Source organism: Psittacula echo, assembly GCF_963264785.1.
Source record: "Psittacula echo genome assembly, chromosome: 8".
Classification (NCBI taxonomy): Eukaryota; Metazoa; Chordata; class Aves; order Psittaciformes; family Psittacidae; genus Psittacula; species Psittacula echo.
Window position 1 is genome coordinate 3794158 of NC_137744.1, and position 15605 is coordinate 3809762.

Sequence of the window (15605 nt, forward strand, 5' to 3'; positions counted from 1 at the left end):
AGGAATACTCAATTCCTGACTGTGCCCGAGGCTGCTGTTCACAGAGATGGGAACCCATCCTGGAGAGATGAACCTCACAGAACCAGCTCACTTCAGGCTGCTGTTACCAGCCACCATGGCTCATGTTTCCCCTCCTCACCCCTCTACCCTCTGATCCACAGCTCCCTGCCAAGCCTTCACTGGGAAGCTCCTGGTGCCTGCGGCACTGGGAAATACTGTGAAAGTCAGCCTCAGGCAGCTCAGGCCACACTTGCATGGGTCTCTCAGCACTAGAATCTATACAGTCAGTGTTTAGATTAAATGAAGGCAGCAAAGGCAGCACTTGTACCCTGGACACAAGAGCATCCTGCTTGCACAGGAGGGCCAGGGGTGAAAGGGACCAGCCCTGGTTTAAGGTCTAGTATAGCAGAGCAGACACCTCCAAAGACACAAATCCTAAAATCCCCTCTTGGTTCTTAAATTCCCATGTTTCTAGCATTCCGCTAATAACAGGAGGATCTGCCCTTTTTCTTTACACTGAATCCCTCTGATGTGCTAGACCAGTTTATCCCCCAACTGGCCGGAGCCAAAAGGCACCTCTGTGTTCACTGCCTCCATACGCAGGAGGATCTGGTGAAAACACCACCCAAACTGGTCAGCCCCATCCAGCAGCTGGTGAAATGACAACCTTACACAAAGCCTTTCTTCAGGAAAGGTGAAGGAGCAGGCACAGGGGGAGATCTGACAGCAAATCCTGTGGCTGCTGAGCCTTCGCCCTCAATTCAAGCACAAGAACACACATACGGCGTTACTGGAAGTCAAGGAAACACGAGACCTACATCCCTCATCTAACACAGCTCTCCTTCCCAACATGCAGCTCTTGCTACTTCCCCTGTTCCTTCTAACCTAAAGCTCTTCAGAAAAACCCTCCCAAGAGGGGGTTCTCCCTTTGCAGGCCACCTCTCCAGCAGCATGGCTTGTATCAGTCACTGCTCTTGGGGTATGTGGTATGTTTAAGAAGCCACTGAAATTTGCCAGCACCCCTCAGTTTGAGTAGTGGCATGTTCACATCAAACAGGGGCCAGGTTTTCCTTTTCTCTAGAAGGGCTGAAGTCCAGCCTGGGGTGAGACAAAGCCCCAGAGATTTCCATTCTGCTCTGCTGAAGAAAACAATCCAGAAACCTGGAACTCCAGCTGGCAGTAGGCTGAACAGCAGGGATAAATGCAGAGTCCAGATCCTGAAGGCACTTGGTTGGAGGAGCACTTCCCGTGGAGTGATTAGCCCTTCCTGGGCAGAGCCAAGACAGTCTGAGGGGCTGGAGCAAGCAGGCTGGGTGCAGACAGCAAGAGGTGGCTGTGCTCAAAGGCAGAACAGGGTCCCGCAGAGCTCCCACAACTTCCTTTGGCTTCCACTTGCTCCCTCTCCTGAGCAGGCACCGGGAATGGCTCAGAGAGGGTGGAGGGCTTTGAGGTATGTGCAACATCGCCGGGGTGACACCAGCAGGGCCCCGTGCACGTGGCCGGGCTAAGCCTGCAGTCCCAGCAGGCGCGCGGTGTTGAGCACATCGTCCCTCGTCAGGTAGCAGCCGCAGAGCTGGCGGTACCCGGTGAACGCCTCCCGCCTGTGCAGGACACGCCAGTTGTCTATGAACAGGGCCTGCAGGAGCAGAGAGGAGGCCATCAGCAGGGCAGCCACCACGGCCAGCACCCTCTGGCAGGACAGGTCTGAAAGCTGGAGGCCCCTCAAGACTGGAAGAGCAGGTGAGGGTTTGCCAGGGTGGGCATGTCCACTCCTGCTCATCACTGTCACACAGCACAAGACCACAGCCAGATGTTTCATGGGATCTAGCACAGCTCTCTACCTGAAGCAGCAGTTCTGCTCTGCTGCTCACCAGGAGTTAAAACACAAGGGCTAGCAAAGCACAGAGTCACATTACGGGCTGTTTCTTTGCTTTTCTACTGGAGAGGCTGGGCAGTAGTTCATCAGCAACAGAGGGGCCATCTCCTGCCTCTAGAGTGTCACTTCCCCCCAGCATCAACAGGAACAGAAGGGGGGGGCGGTTCTAAGATCATCCGTTTCCCTGCTGGATCCTCTCATTTCTGGGGCCCTGGGCTCAGGCTGAATCTAGGCCTGAAGGAATAAAACCCCTTCAAGCACACACAGCTGAATGAAGAAGCTATGCACTGCAACACCTTCAGGTCTACAACCTTGGCTCCAGCTCTTCAAGCTCTTCCAATGCTGAACCCAGCATCAGCCTTTCAAAGCACAGGGCAGAGCATTTTCCTTCCAATACCAAGGTGTGCTAAGGCATCTTAGCTGCTTCTGGGACACTGCCCAGCTCTCCTGTGACTCACTGCCAATGTGAGGGTTCAAAGATAACCTCAGAGCTGAAGTAAATTCAGCTTCCTACACCTCTGTATTTCCATCACACTGGAAGTTTCTTCTGGAAGAAGTCTGAGGTTGAACACCAGGTGTTCCCAGCCCCTCTGCTTCTGAGGATCCTCACTGCAGTGACTGAGAAGATCTTTCTCCTCTCCTCTAGCTGGGCCCAACTTTGCCCTGAGGCAGGGTTTGAACTAAACATTTCCACCTTACCTGGAAGCTCATATTCGTTTAGAACAGGAGGAACACATCCCCCCGCAACAGACGCCAGCACTGTAATACAGATCACCTTAGAAGAGTTGCAAAGAAAGCTGCAGTATGTGGAGCTTGCCTGAAGCAGTCACCTTAGTGGCAGCAAGCACATCCAAAGGACCATGCTTCCCTCCCTGCACAAAACCCAGGCGAGTCTCCCAGCTCCAAGCCCTACCTTGCCTGGCTTCAGTTTGACCCAGAGCTCGTTCTCTGGCCTCCGGAGCTCAGTGGTGAGGGTGCGGTGAGCAGCGTACCAGCGGTGCACAACGTCGTACGGCACCGTGTTGATGACAGCACGATCATAGTTGTTGTATCTACAAGCAAAGAAGAGGACAGAGACAGCCCATATGGCTCCACGAGCACAGCCAGGTATTCGCACAGGGAACCGCAGGAGCCTGGGGGACCAGGCAGTATTTAAGGGAGGCCAGAGAGATGACATGAGAGGTTACACTGCAAGTGCAGGACTGGCAGGAGAATACCCAGCACTGGGAGCAAGGAGTTTACTATCAAGTGTAAAACTGTTCTTGCTGGTGTCCTATGGAAGGATGTGCCGCAGCACAGGGCGAGGCCACAGGCTGTCAGAATAAGAGTGCAAAGCAGTGCTGAACAGGCTCCTGCACTCAGCCAGGCTGGCGTTCCAGAAAGCAGCCCAAATTTCCTTTGGAAGTGGTGCAGTCCACACTCTCCCTGTATGCCAGGCTGATTCCTAGAGGCTTTTTCAAAGAAGGGCTGAATCCTACTGCCTCTCAAATGAAAAGAGATGGGGGCATGGAGCTGAAGTGAGGATGAGAGGAGTGAAAAGCCAGAGCTCAGCACTGACACCCATCCTTGTCTGGGTGGTTCTGACACATTCTCTAAAGCAGCCGTGTACAGCCCAGGAGGAAACATGGGCTGTCCCTGCGGCTTCACCCCTGCCCCTCAGGTATAGATTGGTTTTTCATAGAACCACAGGCTGGTTTGGGTTGGAAAGCACCTTAAATCTCATCCAGTTCCAACCCCTGTCCTGGGCAGGGGCACCTTCCATTAGAAGGTGTCAGTTTAGGATACCTCTTGAAACCCCTCCCCTGTCTACCACAATCCCCTTGCCTCCCCATTAGCAAGAGGCCTCACATGGGTGTTACCTGATGAGATAAAGCTCATTGTTCCAGGGGCAGACACTGAGAACTGGCCCAATTCCAATCATGTGGTTGTGGCAGTCTCCCACACTCTCGACATGCTCGTGCTTCAGCGGGACCTTGGTGAGCAGCTCAAATTGGTCTGGGGCACGCTGGAGAACCCACTCTGCCGCATAGAAACCATCCACCAGCAGCGTCCGCCCAGCCGTGCCCTCGTGCTTCAGGCAGTGGAACACTTGGATGCTGCATGAGCAAGAGAAACCAGAGCATGAAGACCCCTTGGCTGCCTGTCCCGTGGCCAAAGTGCTCCCCATCAGGTGTAGGTGGATGCAGCCACCCTTCTGGTTTCACTGAGGCCTGCCAGGGAATGGAGACAGACCAGCAATTAACAGCTGTGCCTGCCGGTTCTTAAGGCCTAATCTACACCAACTCAGAACAAGAGGACAGTGAAGAAATGCTGGTTGTACTTTTGGAGTTGTCAGGAAGTACGAGGGTGTCCAGGGTGACTCTCATTCAAAGGCACAAACATTATGGTCTCCCACAGGGCAACACATTAAAGACCCTTTGGAAAGCCTGGAGGAGTCCCCAGCGAGCATCTTACCTACAGGCACATCCCTCCCTAGTGGGAAACCGTCCAACTCAGCTTCTGTCCTTCCATTACTTCTCCGAAGCTTCCCTCTTCCTCTGTCCAAGCAAGGTGGGCATTGCGCTGTTAGGAGCAAACACCCAGGAGCTGCCTCCAGCCACCTCCCCTTGTTAGAAAATGAACTGTTACCTTCTGGGAAAGCCTTTACCTTCTGCTCTCCCTTCAGGGCCTCTGAACCCAGTCCCACAGCAGGGGATGGGGCAGCACCTCCCAGCTCCACACTCACCAACACCTTTTCACCTGGGTGCTCTATTCACCCTTTACAAAGTCAGTGCAGGAGCACTGGAGCAAAGGCCACTCTGTGCCTCAAAGGCAACAACCTCCTCCTGCAGCTCAGGGCTCTGAAGAAGCCTCTTCTCTGGGCAGGCACTTTGGTACCTGAGGAGCTGGATAATAAGTTGCAGTCTTTCCCATAGCTTGGGGATTTTCTATCCTCTACCCTTTGTAATAACTTAACCTGAGACTTGTCAGGTCTCAGCCAAAGCAGTGGGGAGGAAGCAGACATTGAAATGAACCCATCTTTCTTGAAAAACACCTCATTTCACTCAGAAGCAGGTCAAAGACTCAAGCGTTTTGGCAGCAAGTCTGGAAGAGGCTGGGAAGAAAGGATTTCTGGCAGAGATGGGGGATCAGGAAAGCCAAAAATTCATGTTCTTCCTGCACAACTCTGGCTTTGCAGAACTACAAGCATCAATGGTTAGCTCTACTAATTAAGCCCATGTTGCCCTTGCTTGAGGCACTTCAGCTGGCTGCAGATGGAAGGTTCCCTACCTGAAAGGAACCCTTCCAAGTGGAAAGGAAAGATACAAAAAGAGCTAATGAGCTCTATAGTTCTGGCACCGAGCAGTCACATCAAAGCCCTTTTGAAGGCTGAAGTGCTGGTCTTATTTGATGTTGGGGGAGATTTTGTGAGCTCCTAAACCAAGTCAGCCAAGCAGGTCACACCAGGCGGGTCTCTGCAAACCATGGGTTCTGCACTCAGCTGTTAACTGGAAACAGAGAAGCCAACCACATGCAGTGTGGGGCAGCACCTGTGCTCTGTGTACTTCAGCTGCACAGAGCACAATCAAATCCACTGACTTTGCTCCTGACATCGAGCTGCTTCCCAAAAGCTTCCTGCCCGGCAGGGCACAGACAGGGCTCAGGCTGCTCTGAGATCCACCTGCAGTCAACACATCTCCCCCCTTAGTCCCCCTCTGCTTTCCCAGCTCTGCACTGCAGACCTTTCCCATTCGGGTGTTTAGCAAGTTACAGCCTCACTTGGGAAGAGCTGATCCTGCCCCGGGGCAGGAGGTGTGGATTGGGTGACTTCTCTTTGCAGCCTCATTTGCAGGAGATCACATTACCTCCACATATCTCCCCCAGGCTATTTCCCCTCTTGACTCAGATAAAAGCAGACAAAAACACTACTCAGGCTAGAAATTAAGCCTGAAGTCTCTTGCACTTCCCCCTGATCTGCTGCCTTTCCGCCTCCAGCTGCGTATCAAACTCGCACCCAAAGGCTGTACCAGAAGAGCAGTTTGCAGAACAGCATTTGTGAACCAATGCTGCAGCTACAAAACGCTTTTTAAAGCACAGAAGGGTGTGAGCTGGGGGAGCCTGGCTTCTGCCCACCTGCAGGGCTGCAACCCTGCCAAAATGCAGCCCCCAACCTGTGTGAACTGGTGCAGAGCAAGGTGAGCAGGGCCTCTGAGGTACCTCTCCACGCTGTGCCAAGGGGAGCTGCTCTCCCTCCTCTCCCGAAGCTCCTCAGCCCGCACAGCTGGCCCGATGAGGGTGAGGAGGGTTCGCCCCAATCAGCAGGGGTAAGGCAAAGCAAACCTGTCCAGCAGCAGCTTTGTTCAACAGCTCATGAGGGGCGCTTGCTGCAGGGGAAGCTCTGCTTTGCCACATGTACCCAAAAGACACCTCAACCCAGCTGCTCACCCCCACAAATGCTGTGTGGCACCTCAGAGGCTCTGAGAAGAGACTGTGAGAGAAGCTTCAGGGTAGCACAGGAACGACCACAGCATTCAGCCGCCTTTGTGACTACAAGGGCTACTTGAACCACAGCAATACCAAGCTGCAGTCACTATCTAACAGCCAAGTCCTTCACTGCCTGCATTCTGGAAGCCCCAGAAGTTCCAAGCATAGGGAAAAGTGACCTACAGACTTCCGCCACTGCACAGGGATCAGACACGACCTGGAATTGCTGAGCGACCAGTGCAAGTTGAGACAAGGGGGGCACAAAATTACAAAATGAAACATATAAACGTTTAGAATCAGTTTTAAGTAATGTTAAGTTTGACGGCTTTGTAACAGTAGCAATGGAAAATTACTGAGGTGCATGACACACAGAAAAAAAATAGCGTACAGCTAGAGAACATACTGAGAATTCTTGTGTAAGATAAACCGCTGTAGTTGACGTAGTTTTAGGCCCTATGACCTTAGTACAAAATGAGTGTAAGAAAAACAGGCTAGAAGAACAGGACACAAGGATAAGGAGTATCTGGGAATGGCAGGTGTCCAGGATGGGCTGCAGTTAAACTAAGTGGTAAGTAGGAGGATAGGAGGACTATTGTGTCTCTGGTGCTAACAAACCAATTAAGCTGGTATAAACATCTACTGGGTGCTTCAAAGGCTGCCAGAAGTGATGAAGATTCTTGGAAGAAATAAACGACCCTCAGAGACCACCACCACATTTTTGTATGCATGTGGGGAACTTTTTAGAAAACGATGTAATCCATCCGTAGCCTCATGAATATGTATGTATGCCCAGTGGCTGTATAAGGACGGCTTGTGCAGCAATACGGGGACACGCGTTAGGGGGAGCTATCCCCCGTGTCTGCCGGCGCCGCAATAAAGAATCACAGAATCCCAGAATCCCGAGGGTTGGAAGGGACCTCAAAAGATCATCTAGTCCAAGCCCCCTGCAAGAGCAGGGTAACCTAGAGTACATCACACACCTGCTTGTCAACTTGAAAACTTTGTTGGCAAGTTTGTTCCTGGAGTTGTCTCTGAATCAAAGTACATCCCAGCATCAGCACTGGAGACAGCACAGCCCCAGCAGAAGCACTCACCCACAGGGCTCCTGGAAGTAGGTTGTGTCTGTGTGACGATCCAGAGCCAGCTTGGTGTAGGCAGTGTCTCCCCGGGAGAAGTCCGAGGTGAAGTACCACATCCTACCATAAATGGTCTCCCTGCAAAAGGGACAGGCAGTTACAGCATGGGCTGAGGGAGCAGCGGGTGGGAAAGCAGATCCCCTCCTGCTTTGAGGTCACTCCCCTCCAGCCTCTGCACAGAGGAAATTAAAGCAGAACAACAACATTCACACTGCCAAGAGCTGGTGCTTCTTGTGCCTCCTCCAGTGTTCAACTTCTCACTCTCCTCCCCAAAAGACTGATGGGAACTGTCAAACCAAGGAAGCCCCTGAGCGGCACGAGGAGCTGCCAGGGCACAGCCAGCCCCTGCCTGCACCCACCCACCACCAAGCCTGCTTCTGTTCTCAGGATCTTGTGTTTTCTGCCACCTTCCCCCCTACAACATGCACAGAAGGAGACAGACAGAGGGACAAACTGTGCTCAGGGGCTAAGGGGGAGGGTACCTGGAGCAAAAAGCTGCCTGCATATTCCTTGGAACCCCTCATTTCTATTTATTTCTACTCATTAGAAGCAATCCCTCCTCTCCCAGCGGCGTAAGGCAAGTCAAAGTGTTTCTGCAGCTTGGACAAGAGTTGAAACACAAACCCTGTCCTGCCATGCTGTTGGGCTGTTTTAAACACAGCAGAAACATTTCTCACTGTTTTTCTTCAGTGAGAGCTACAAACTGGTTCTGATCTCCCTGGCTCCCAGGGCCACGGCTGCCCTCCTGACCTTCCAAGTCATAACAGGAAATGCTTCTCTGGGCAAAGCTCTGCTCTTCCCAAACAGGCCACTTCCTCCAGTTCCTCCTCTCTGTGCACAGCCCCACTGTCACAAAAGTCACCACACGCTCCCGAGGCAGCTGCACAGCCTCATGATCCAGCCCTCACCCAGGAAGAGGCAGATCCCACAGTGCAACACTCCAGCTCGGTTCCAGCACAGTGGCCAAGGCTGTGGAAGACCCAGATGTTTGCTTTGCAAACCAGGCCACACTGCACGACACACAGGACAAGGCAGCAGCACCTTCCCAACCAGCTGAGCAGTCTGCCCTTCACAGCTCCTGACAAAGCTGTCACTGGCATTCCCAGGGCAGCCCCTGTTACCTGATCAAGCTGATCCTTTCTGCCACGATTTCTGTGTCCTCTTTGGTGGGCGCAACATTCTCCACAAAAGCGATGCCATAAAGCAGGAAGTTCTGCAGGAATTCCTTCGGCCCCGCATCTGTCTCCAGGAAGCTCCGGCGGTCCACGGAGGGCACCTGGGCCTGCCGGTAGATTTCAGCATTCCAGAGGATGCGGGGCTGCATCACCTGCTGCTTCTGCCCCTCGTAGCTGTTCTTCACCAGCCACTCCAGCCCATAGCGCGTCACGTGCCCATCCGGCCCTGAGGCGAGGGACCAGAGTCACAGTCACCACCAGTGCATGCCACAGCCCCAGGTCATGATCAGCACACCCACCAGCCTCAGACAGTCCTCACCCTGTTAATTTGTCTGGTGACAGACTCTTTACACCCTGATGCCACCCACACTAATGTCTGGTTCAGGCTACAAGTCCTGAAAGCATCACTGTTGCTGCAAGGAGCCAAATTCAGAGCCAAGGGCCTCAACTTCAGTGGTTCTGGGCTTTGCTGACAGAACTCCATGAGGAAGTTGAGCACTGAAGACCAGCCCATAACTAAGGGTAAGTTACAACAGAAGGGAGAGAGCAACTGAGAAGGACGGACAGAAAACGTGAGTTCTGACCAGGGATACCCGCTCAAACAGCAGGAAAAAGGAACCCAACCGTTTCTTGACCAGTCTGCTCACTCCCTGCATTGCTGCTGGGTTCAAACCAACCAGTGAAACACCAGACACTGAAGATACTCACATCTCTACCCAAAAACGGCTGGCGAGGAGGGGGAGGAAAACACAGCCACACATTTAAGACTGAGACATGTTACAGCAACCCCAACTGTTTAAAATCTGCTTAGGGCCAGATCTCTTCCCAAAACAGCTACTGATTTAGAGACAAGGCTGTCCTCTCCCAGCACACCTAAGACCAGGATCCATCACCGAGGCTCCCTCCAAGCAGGGCTGGTGGCCCAGAACCCATGGAGCAGGCGCTTTGCTACCTACAGGTGAGGAAGAGCGTGGTCTCATCCACTCGCACAGCCTTAGGTTTGATGGCCAGGTCCACGCTGGCTGTGTCCAGGCTGCGCTGGTTGGTCTTGGCATTGTAGCAGGAGCCGGAGCAGCAGTGGTCCCGCAGCCACACAAAGTCCAACCGCATCAGTGTGTTGGCGTACCTGAGCTCTGCAGAGGAGGCCGGGCTCAGAGCTGCACTGGTGCCAACAGGCGGAACCATCACCCAGAACTGAGCCCACAGGTTAGGATCCCACTGACTGACAGGGGATGCACAGCTGGTTTGTCACACTACGCAGTGTCTTCATGGAAGGCCTGGCTGTCACTGAGCTCACCATGGGCTCCCTTCTTACCTAGCTCACCCTGCAGCAGGAAGGAGTAGAGCTAACATGCTGCTCACGTAATTACCTCTTTCATTTCTCTTCAAGTAGTAAATTCAGAGCTGTACATAACCTAGCTGCAGATCCCAGTACAGTAATACAGGTAAGAGTCAAACAAATAATCACCCCAACATCCAAGCTACACAAAGGCTACAAACCCCACCAAGACCTTGAGGCAAGGCCTTGATATCCATTTAGTGTTAAAGCCTCTCCTCCTCGTTCCATTCCAGGACAGCTTGGGAATGCTCAAAGCCCTTCAGAAGGGGGAGCCAGCAGGGAAAAGAGGAGAGCGCTTCCTGCTCGAGTCCCACTCAGCTCTGAATCCAAGTATCCAAGGTCACTTTGCAGTGGGAAAGCAACAATATCCTTTCTTGGGGCCACTGTGTGGGATAAAAGAACAAACAATTCCCCTTGCTTCTGAGTGACCCAAGTACCAACATCTAACTGGCCTCAGCAGACAGAGGCTGGACCAGACCAAACAGGTCCCGGGGAAATCTGTGCCTCGGTTGCCAAGTCACCTCCAAACCCAGGACAAAAGTCAGTCCTGCCTTTGGGAATTCCCAGAAGGAACATGGAACACAGAGACCAGCGTGCACCCCTCTAGCACAGCCCATTTCAGAAGAACACAGGTAACTGAAATCACTCCCAGGGACTGGCTGGGAGCAGGGACACGGGAGCCAGCACGTACCGAGGTGGTCGTGGTGTAACTGCCAGGCACACTTGAGGGACTCTGGCACCGTGTGGTGGCAGCGAGTGGCAGCAGCGAGGACGGGCCTGGTGTCACCGGGCGGCCGCAGCAAGGCAGGGCTGGAGCTGCCACACAGCCGGAGAAGCCCCACCAGCCTCTGACGCCACATCCTGAGCTGCTGGGAGAGATGGGACAGAACTGGTGACACTGGTGACACACAGGGGGTGACACACACACAGGGACACACACACACGGGGGTTGCTGCTGCTGCCCAGCCTAGCCCCAGCCCCACATCCCCATGCCAGGCACTGGCAGCACTCTGGGAAAGCTGGACTCATCCCCACAATCACCACTGATGGACACAAGAGGTGAGAGAGAGCTCGTGCACTGAGGAGGGGAGAAGTGGGTGGGATCAAAGGAAAGGCTGATGAGAGCTGGGAGGCCCATTTTCAGGCTCTTCTCTCTTGTTGGCCTCCCCCCCTTTCTGGGATAAGGGCAGGAGAGGAGCAGGAGGGAAGCTGGTGCTGCACGTGAGCCCTGCTTGCCCCCAGCTCCTGCCCATCACTCACCGACAGCAATGAACTGTCAGGGGCTCAGGGAGCTCTCTCACCAACCTCAGCCCATCCAATGCAGCAGCAACAGACACAGGGTGTCTCCTGCTTTGTGACTCCCATAAATCACAGCAGAAAACAGTCCTGGGAAACAAATGAACGCCCAGGATTTACCAGGCAAAGCAATTCCAGAAGGGACTGCAACGTGCTGCCAAAGCCTCATCTGCTGCAGGTCTTGGCCTCTCTCTGGCCTCCCCACTTTGAATTCCCCATTCCTGGCCAGAACTACAGAGCTATAGGACAGAGGGAAAGTGACCTTGGGTAGAGGCACAGGAACTGGAGGAAACCAGGGATTAGGTCAGTTCTAGAAGAGCACCAAAACACTGAGGAGGAGGACGAGGAGGATCTCTGCTGCCGCTGAAGGACACCACCAGCACGGAAGAGAATCCAACCAGGGTTAATCTTTGCCTGGAGATCATGGGACCATTTCTCAGAGGGAGATCTGTAACGACTCCTCAATTCAAGGGCAAAACCTTCCAAGCATTAAGATGTGAAGCCACACAGAGCACCCTGTCCTGGTCATCCATTCCTGGAGGGCAGGTCTCAACCCAGCAGGATTTAACAGCGCTTTGGTCTCAAATGCACAGAAATGTGGCACCACTGGGGAGACACAGACTCGGGGAGCTTTCCTTATCGAAGACCTGTGATTTTCCTCCATGCTTTCTCAACACTGGAGCTGTGGCTGCCCCACCTGCTTCTCCACTCCAGAGCTGAAGATTGCAGAGCTCTCGAAGTATATTTATATATATAACAGCCTTACTAGGCTGTTTTTCATTCCCTGGTGTAGAACTGTCCAGTGATACAGTTTTGCTAGGCTCAGCCATATTTATTGATAGGACAGAAAAGGCAAAAAGCGGAGCATCGTCAGGGTGCAGTGGAATTGTAAAAAACCAATCTTTTAAATCTATAACAATGAGCGGCCAGTCCTGAGGAATAGCAGTGGGTGAGGGCAGGCTTGCTGCAAAGGGCCCATGTCTTCCAGAACAGCATTTACTGCCCAGAGGTCCTGCAAAAGCCTCTACTTTCCTGACTTTTTCTGGATAGCAAAGATCGGTGTGTTCCAAGGGCTTTGAGTTGGAACTGTATGTCCCATCCGCAGTTGCTCATTCACAGGATCGTTGAGATGTCACAGCTTTTCTGCAGTCAGAGGCCACTGATCAACCCAGACAGGTGTAGCCGTAAGCCATGTCAGTTTTAGGGTAAGCTGCTCATCAGTGGCTCCTAGATAAAATTTTGTAGCCGCACGTTCCATTGGGATAGTGCCCCTCGTCCCCACAGTGTCACCGGAATTGGGAGGAGCAGAGGCTTAAGCGTTGCCGCTCGGTTCTCAGGACCTACAATTAGTATCAGAGATTTGCTCTGGTAGGGACTTATGTGGCCGCCTATCCCAGTCACCGAGGTCTGGGCCGGCTCCGAATCCCAATGCAGAGGCCAATCTTGGACCGCAATGATGGTAACATCCGCGCCTGTATCTATCAGACCATTGACAGTTATTTCCTGATTGACGGAATTACAGACCTTACAGCTGAACATTGGTCTTTTTGGTTTTAAGTCCTCAGTCCAATAAACCATTGGGACCCCGGTGGAGCCGAAACCTTTCTCTAGTCTTTGGGAATCAGTCAAAGTTTTTTGATTCTCATCCTGCATCGCAAAAAACGGGATGAGCTGGGCGATTTGGGATCCCACTGGTATAAAACACAGGGGTTGAGGGGTCCACACCGTAATTTTTATTTCCCCTTTATAGCCCGCATCAATTACCCCTGGCAGCACGAACAGGCCCATAAGGGTGGTGGAGGAGCGTCCCAGGAGCGGGGCTTGTCCTTCCGACAGGGGCCCTTGTACTCCAGTGGGTATAGCTACAGGCTTTGAATCTACTAAGTGTGTAGACTGGGAGGGGCCAAGTCCAACCTGGCACTGCTTCGGCTGGCTGCCCTGAGTTGGTTGCTGTCACCCCTATCCACGCGCCCTGGGGGCCCTGGGGAACACTTGGTATCCTCGCGCCCTTCCCCTTGGTGCTTCGGTGTCAAGTTTCCCTACACCAGGGATTCTGGTAGGAATTTCCCCTCCTTGTCGTACCTTGACCTGCAGTGATTGGCATAGTGCCTGCCTTTTCCGCGCCTTGGGGATATTCGGGGGCCCTTTGGGCAGTCCCATCTCATATGGCCCATCTGGCTGCAGGAAGAACAAGCCCCCTGTACTTGACAAGCGGCAAAGGCTTGGGTCACAGTTTGCATTTGCCACGTCTGGGTTCCCACTACATTACAAGCCTCCACCACCTGGGGGATATTTGCATCAGGATTAGCCGCTGGTAGCGAATCAAGGATCTTTTTGCAATCGACATTAGTGTTGGCTACCACAAGTTTCTTTAAAAGAACTTGACGGGCTTCAGGGTGTTCAGTCTGTCACTCTAACACATCATTTAGCCGGTCAATAAACCTCATATATGGTTTGGTAGCTTCTTGTTTTATAGTGGCGAAGGACTTTGAATCACCCCCATGTCCCTCAGGAAGGCTAAACATGGCTTTCAACGCTTCATTCTGTCCGTGGACCAGAGCCTCTCTAACAATCCACAACTGTACATTATGCTCACGAAAGGGTCCCTCACCCAGTAGAACATTGGGCCCGATACCTTATCGGGGATCCCCCTGCTGGCGCCCCACATCTTCTGTGGCAACACGCTCACAGGTATCCCTCCAAGCCTGCTGCTACATCATATGTTGAGTCGGGGTTAATATTATCTGCGCCAAAGTGCATCAGGCATTGGGAAGCATCAAGATGGTATTAAAAACTGACTGAATGAGACCTTTCATTTATGGTGAGTGGAGCCCAGACTCCTTTACACCACGTCGAATCTCCTTAATCAGGCTCCATTGGAATCCTTCCCATTCCGCTGCCCCATTTGCTTGTAAAAGGACAGGCATGGCGAGCGCTTTCAAGCACTCTACATCCCCTTCTGCCTGGTCTCTGGCAGTCTCAATACATTCCAATCCCCACACAGCAGCACTTGGAGGAACAGCGGCACAGGTGCTCATTGTCCACGGTGTCACTTGACCACTCCACCTTCTTGCCCAGCTTCCGCTTGCGCAGATTCAGCGTCAGGCTGGAGTTCTCTGGCTCGGCAGCACCGATCTCAGTAACGGTGGTGCTGCCACAGCCGCCAGTCTCCGCTGCCCGTGCCATGGACCCAGGCTGGTGTCAATGGGAAGGGGAAGGGGGCCTGGCCACCACCGAGGCCCCGGAATGAGCGTGGAGATTCGGGAAGGGCCGGGCCGGACCGCTGTCGCTGCTGTCCCGGTGCAGTGCCCACCGACACCCCTGCATCCTGGAAACCAGCTCTAAAGACTGCGTCTGGGAAGCTGTAGCGTGAGCTCGCGCATGGCCTTCGCTTCCCTCCCTGCCCTCATGTGCCCGGCTATTTCCTCGCTCGGGCTCTGTGGCTGTGAAGGCAGAGACAGAATGCATCGACAGAAGGTCCCCAAAGGCAGAAAGGGAAGTCATGGGGAGGGGCCTGGAGCAGCTTCTCTTGACTGACTGCTTTGTCAGTCACTCCTGGAACTGGGCGAGAGAAGCTTCCAGAAGTGCAGGAACCGGGGCCAATAAACAAGGGCACGTGCGAGCCCCTGGGGCACTCTCTCCACACCAAACACCCCCATTGGCAGACTGGTGATCTCTCCGTTTCTCTGCCGCCCCACCACCCCCCTTTCTCTCTTCCTCTCTTTTTTGAAAGCTGCTGAGTAACACAAGGCCTACCTCGATTTCTCATGAAGCCGCAGAGCTCAGGTGGAGTCTAACTGGGAGAGGGTGACCATTTACGGAATATCTGTTCCATTAAAGCTGGTGTTTATGGAGGGACCTCGGGTGTTATCTCAGCTGAATCCACGCAGAGGGGCTTTTGAGGGAGACTCTCATGAAGACATTAGGCAGAAGCGCTTTCCTGTGAGGGTGCTGAGGCGCTGGCACAGGGTGCCCAGAGAAGCTGTGGCTGCCCCATCCGTGGTAGTGTTCAAGGCCAGGTTGGACACAGGGGCTTGGAGCAAGCTGCTCTAGTGGAAGGTGTCCCTGCCCATTGCCAGGGGGTTGGAGCTGCAGGAGCTTTAAGGTCCCTTCCAACCCTGGTCTCTTCCACAGGAAGGGACAAAACATTTACCAGTTCTGTGGGCAAGCTGTTGCAGTTCTTGTGCCTTTCAAAGTAGAATCTCCTACTGCTATCCACTGCCACTGGTTCTTGGCTGCACTAGCAGTTTTCCTCTTCCTTGGTGCGGGAGCAGGTTGTTCCTCTGTTGTGGTGCTTTTGGCCATACAGCCATCTCGTG

At 53.3% G+C, this 15605-nt stretch overlaps 1 protein-coding gene across 1 annotated transcript; it reads right to left on the reverse strand.

Moving 5' to 3' along the window:
• Window positions 1–1504: 1504 nt before the first annotated feature.
• LOC308224710 (trimethyllysine dioxygenase, mitochondrial-like) lies at window positions 1505–14472 on the reverse strand (the record flags this gene model as incomplete). The annotated part of the gene is made up of 11 exons (XM_080624880.1): window positions 1505–1636; window positions 2790–2928; window positions 3736–3972; window positions 7435–7554; window positions 8598–8877; window positions 9608–9784; window positions 10682–10859; window positions 12631–12789; window positions 13369–13464; window positions 13898–13997; window positions 14273–14472. 11 exons carry the CDS (start codon window positions 14470–14472, stop codon window positions 1505–1507), a joined length of 1818 nt encoding a protein of 605 aa, XP_080481006.1.
• Window positions 14473–15605: the final 1133 nt, after the last annotated feature.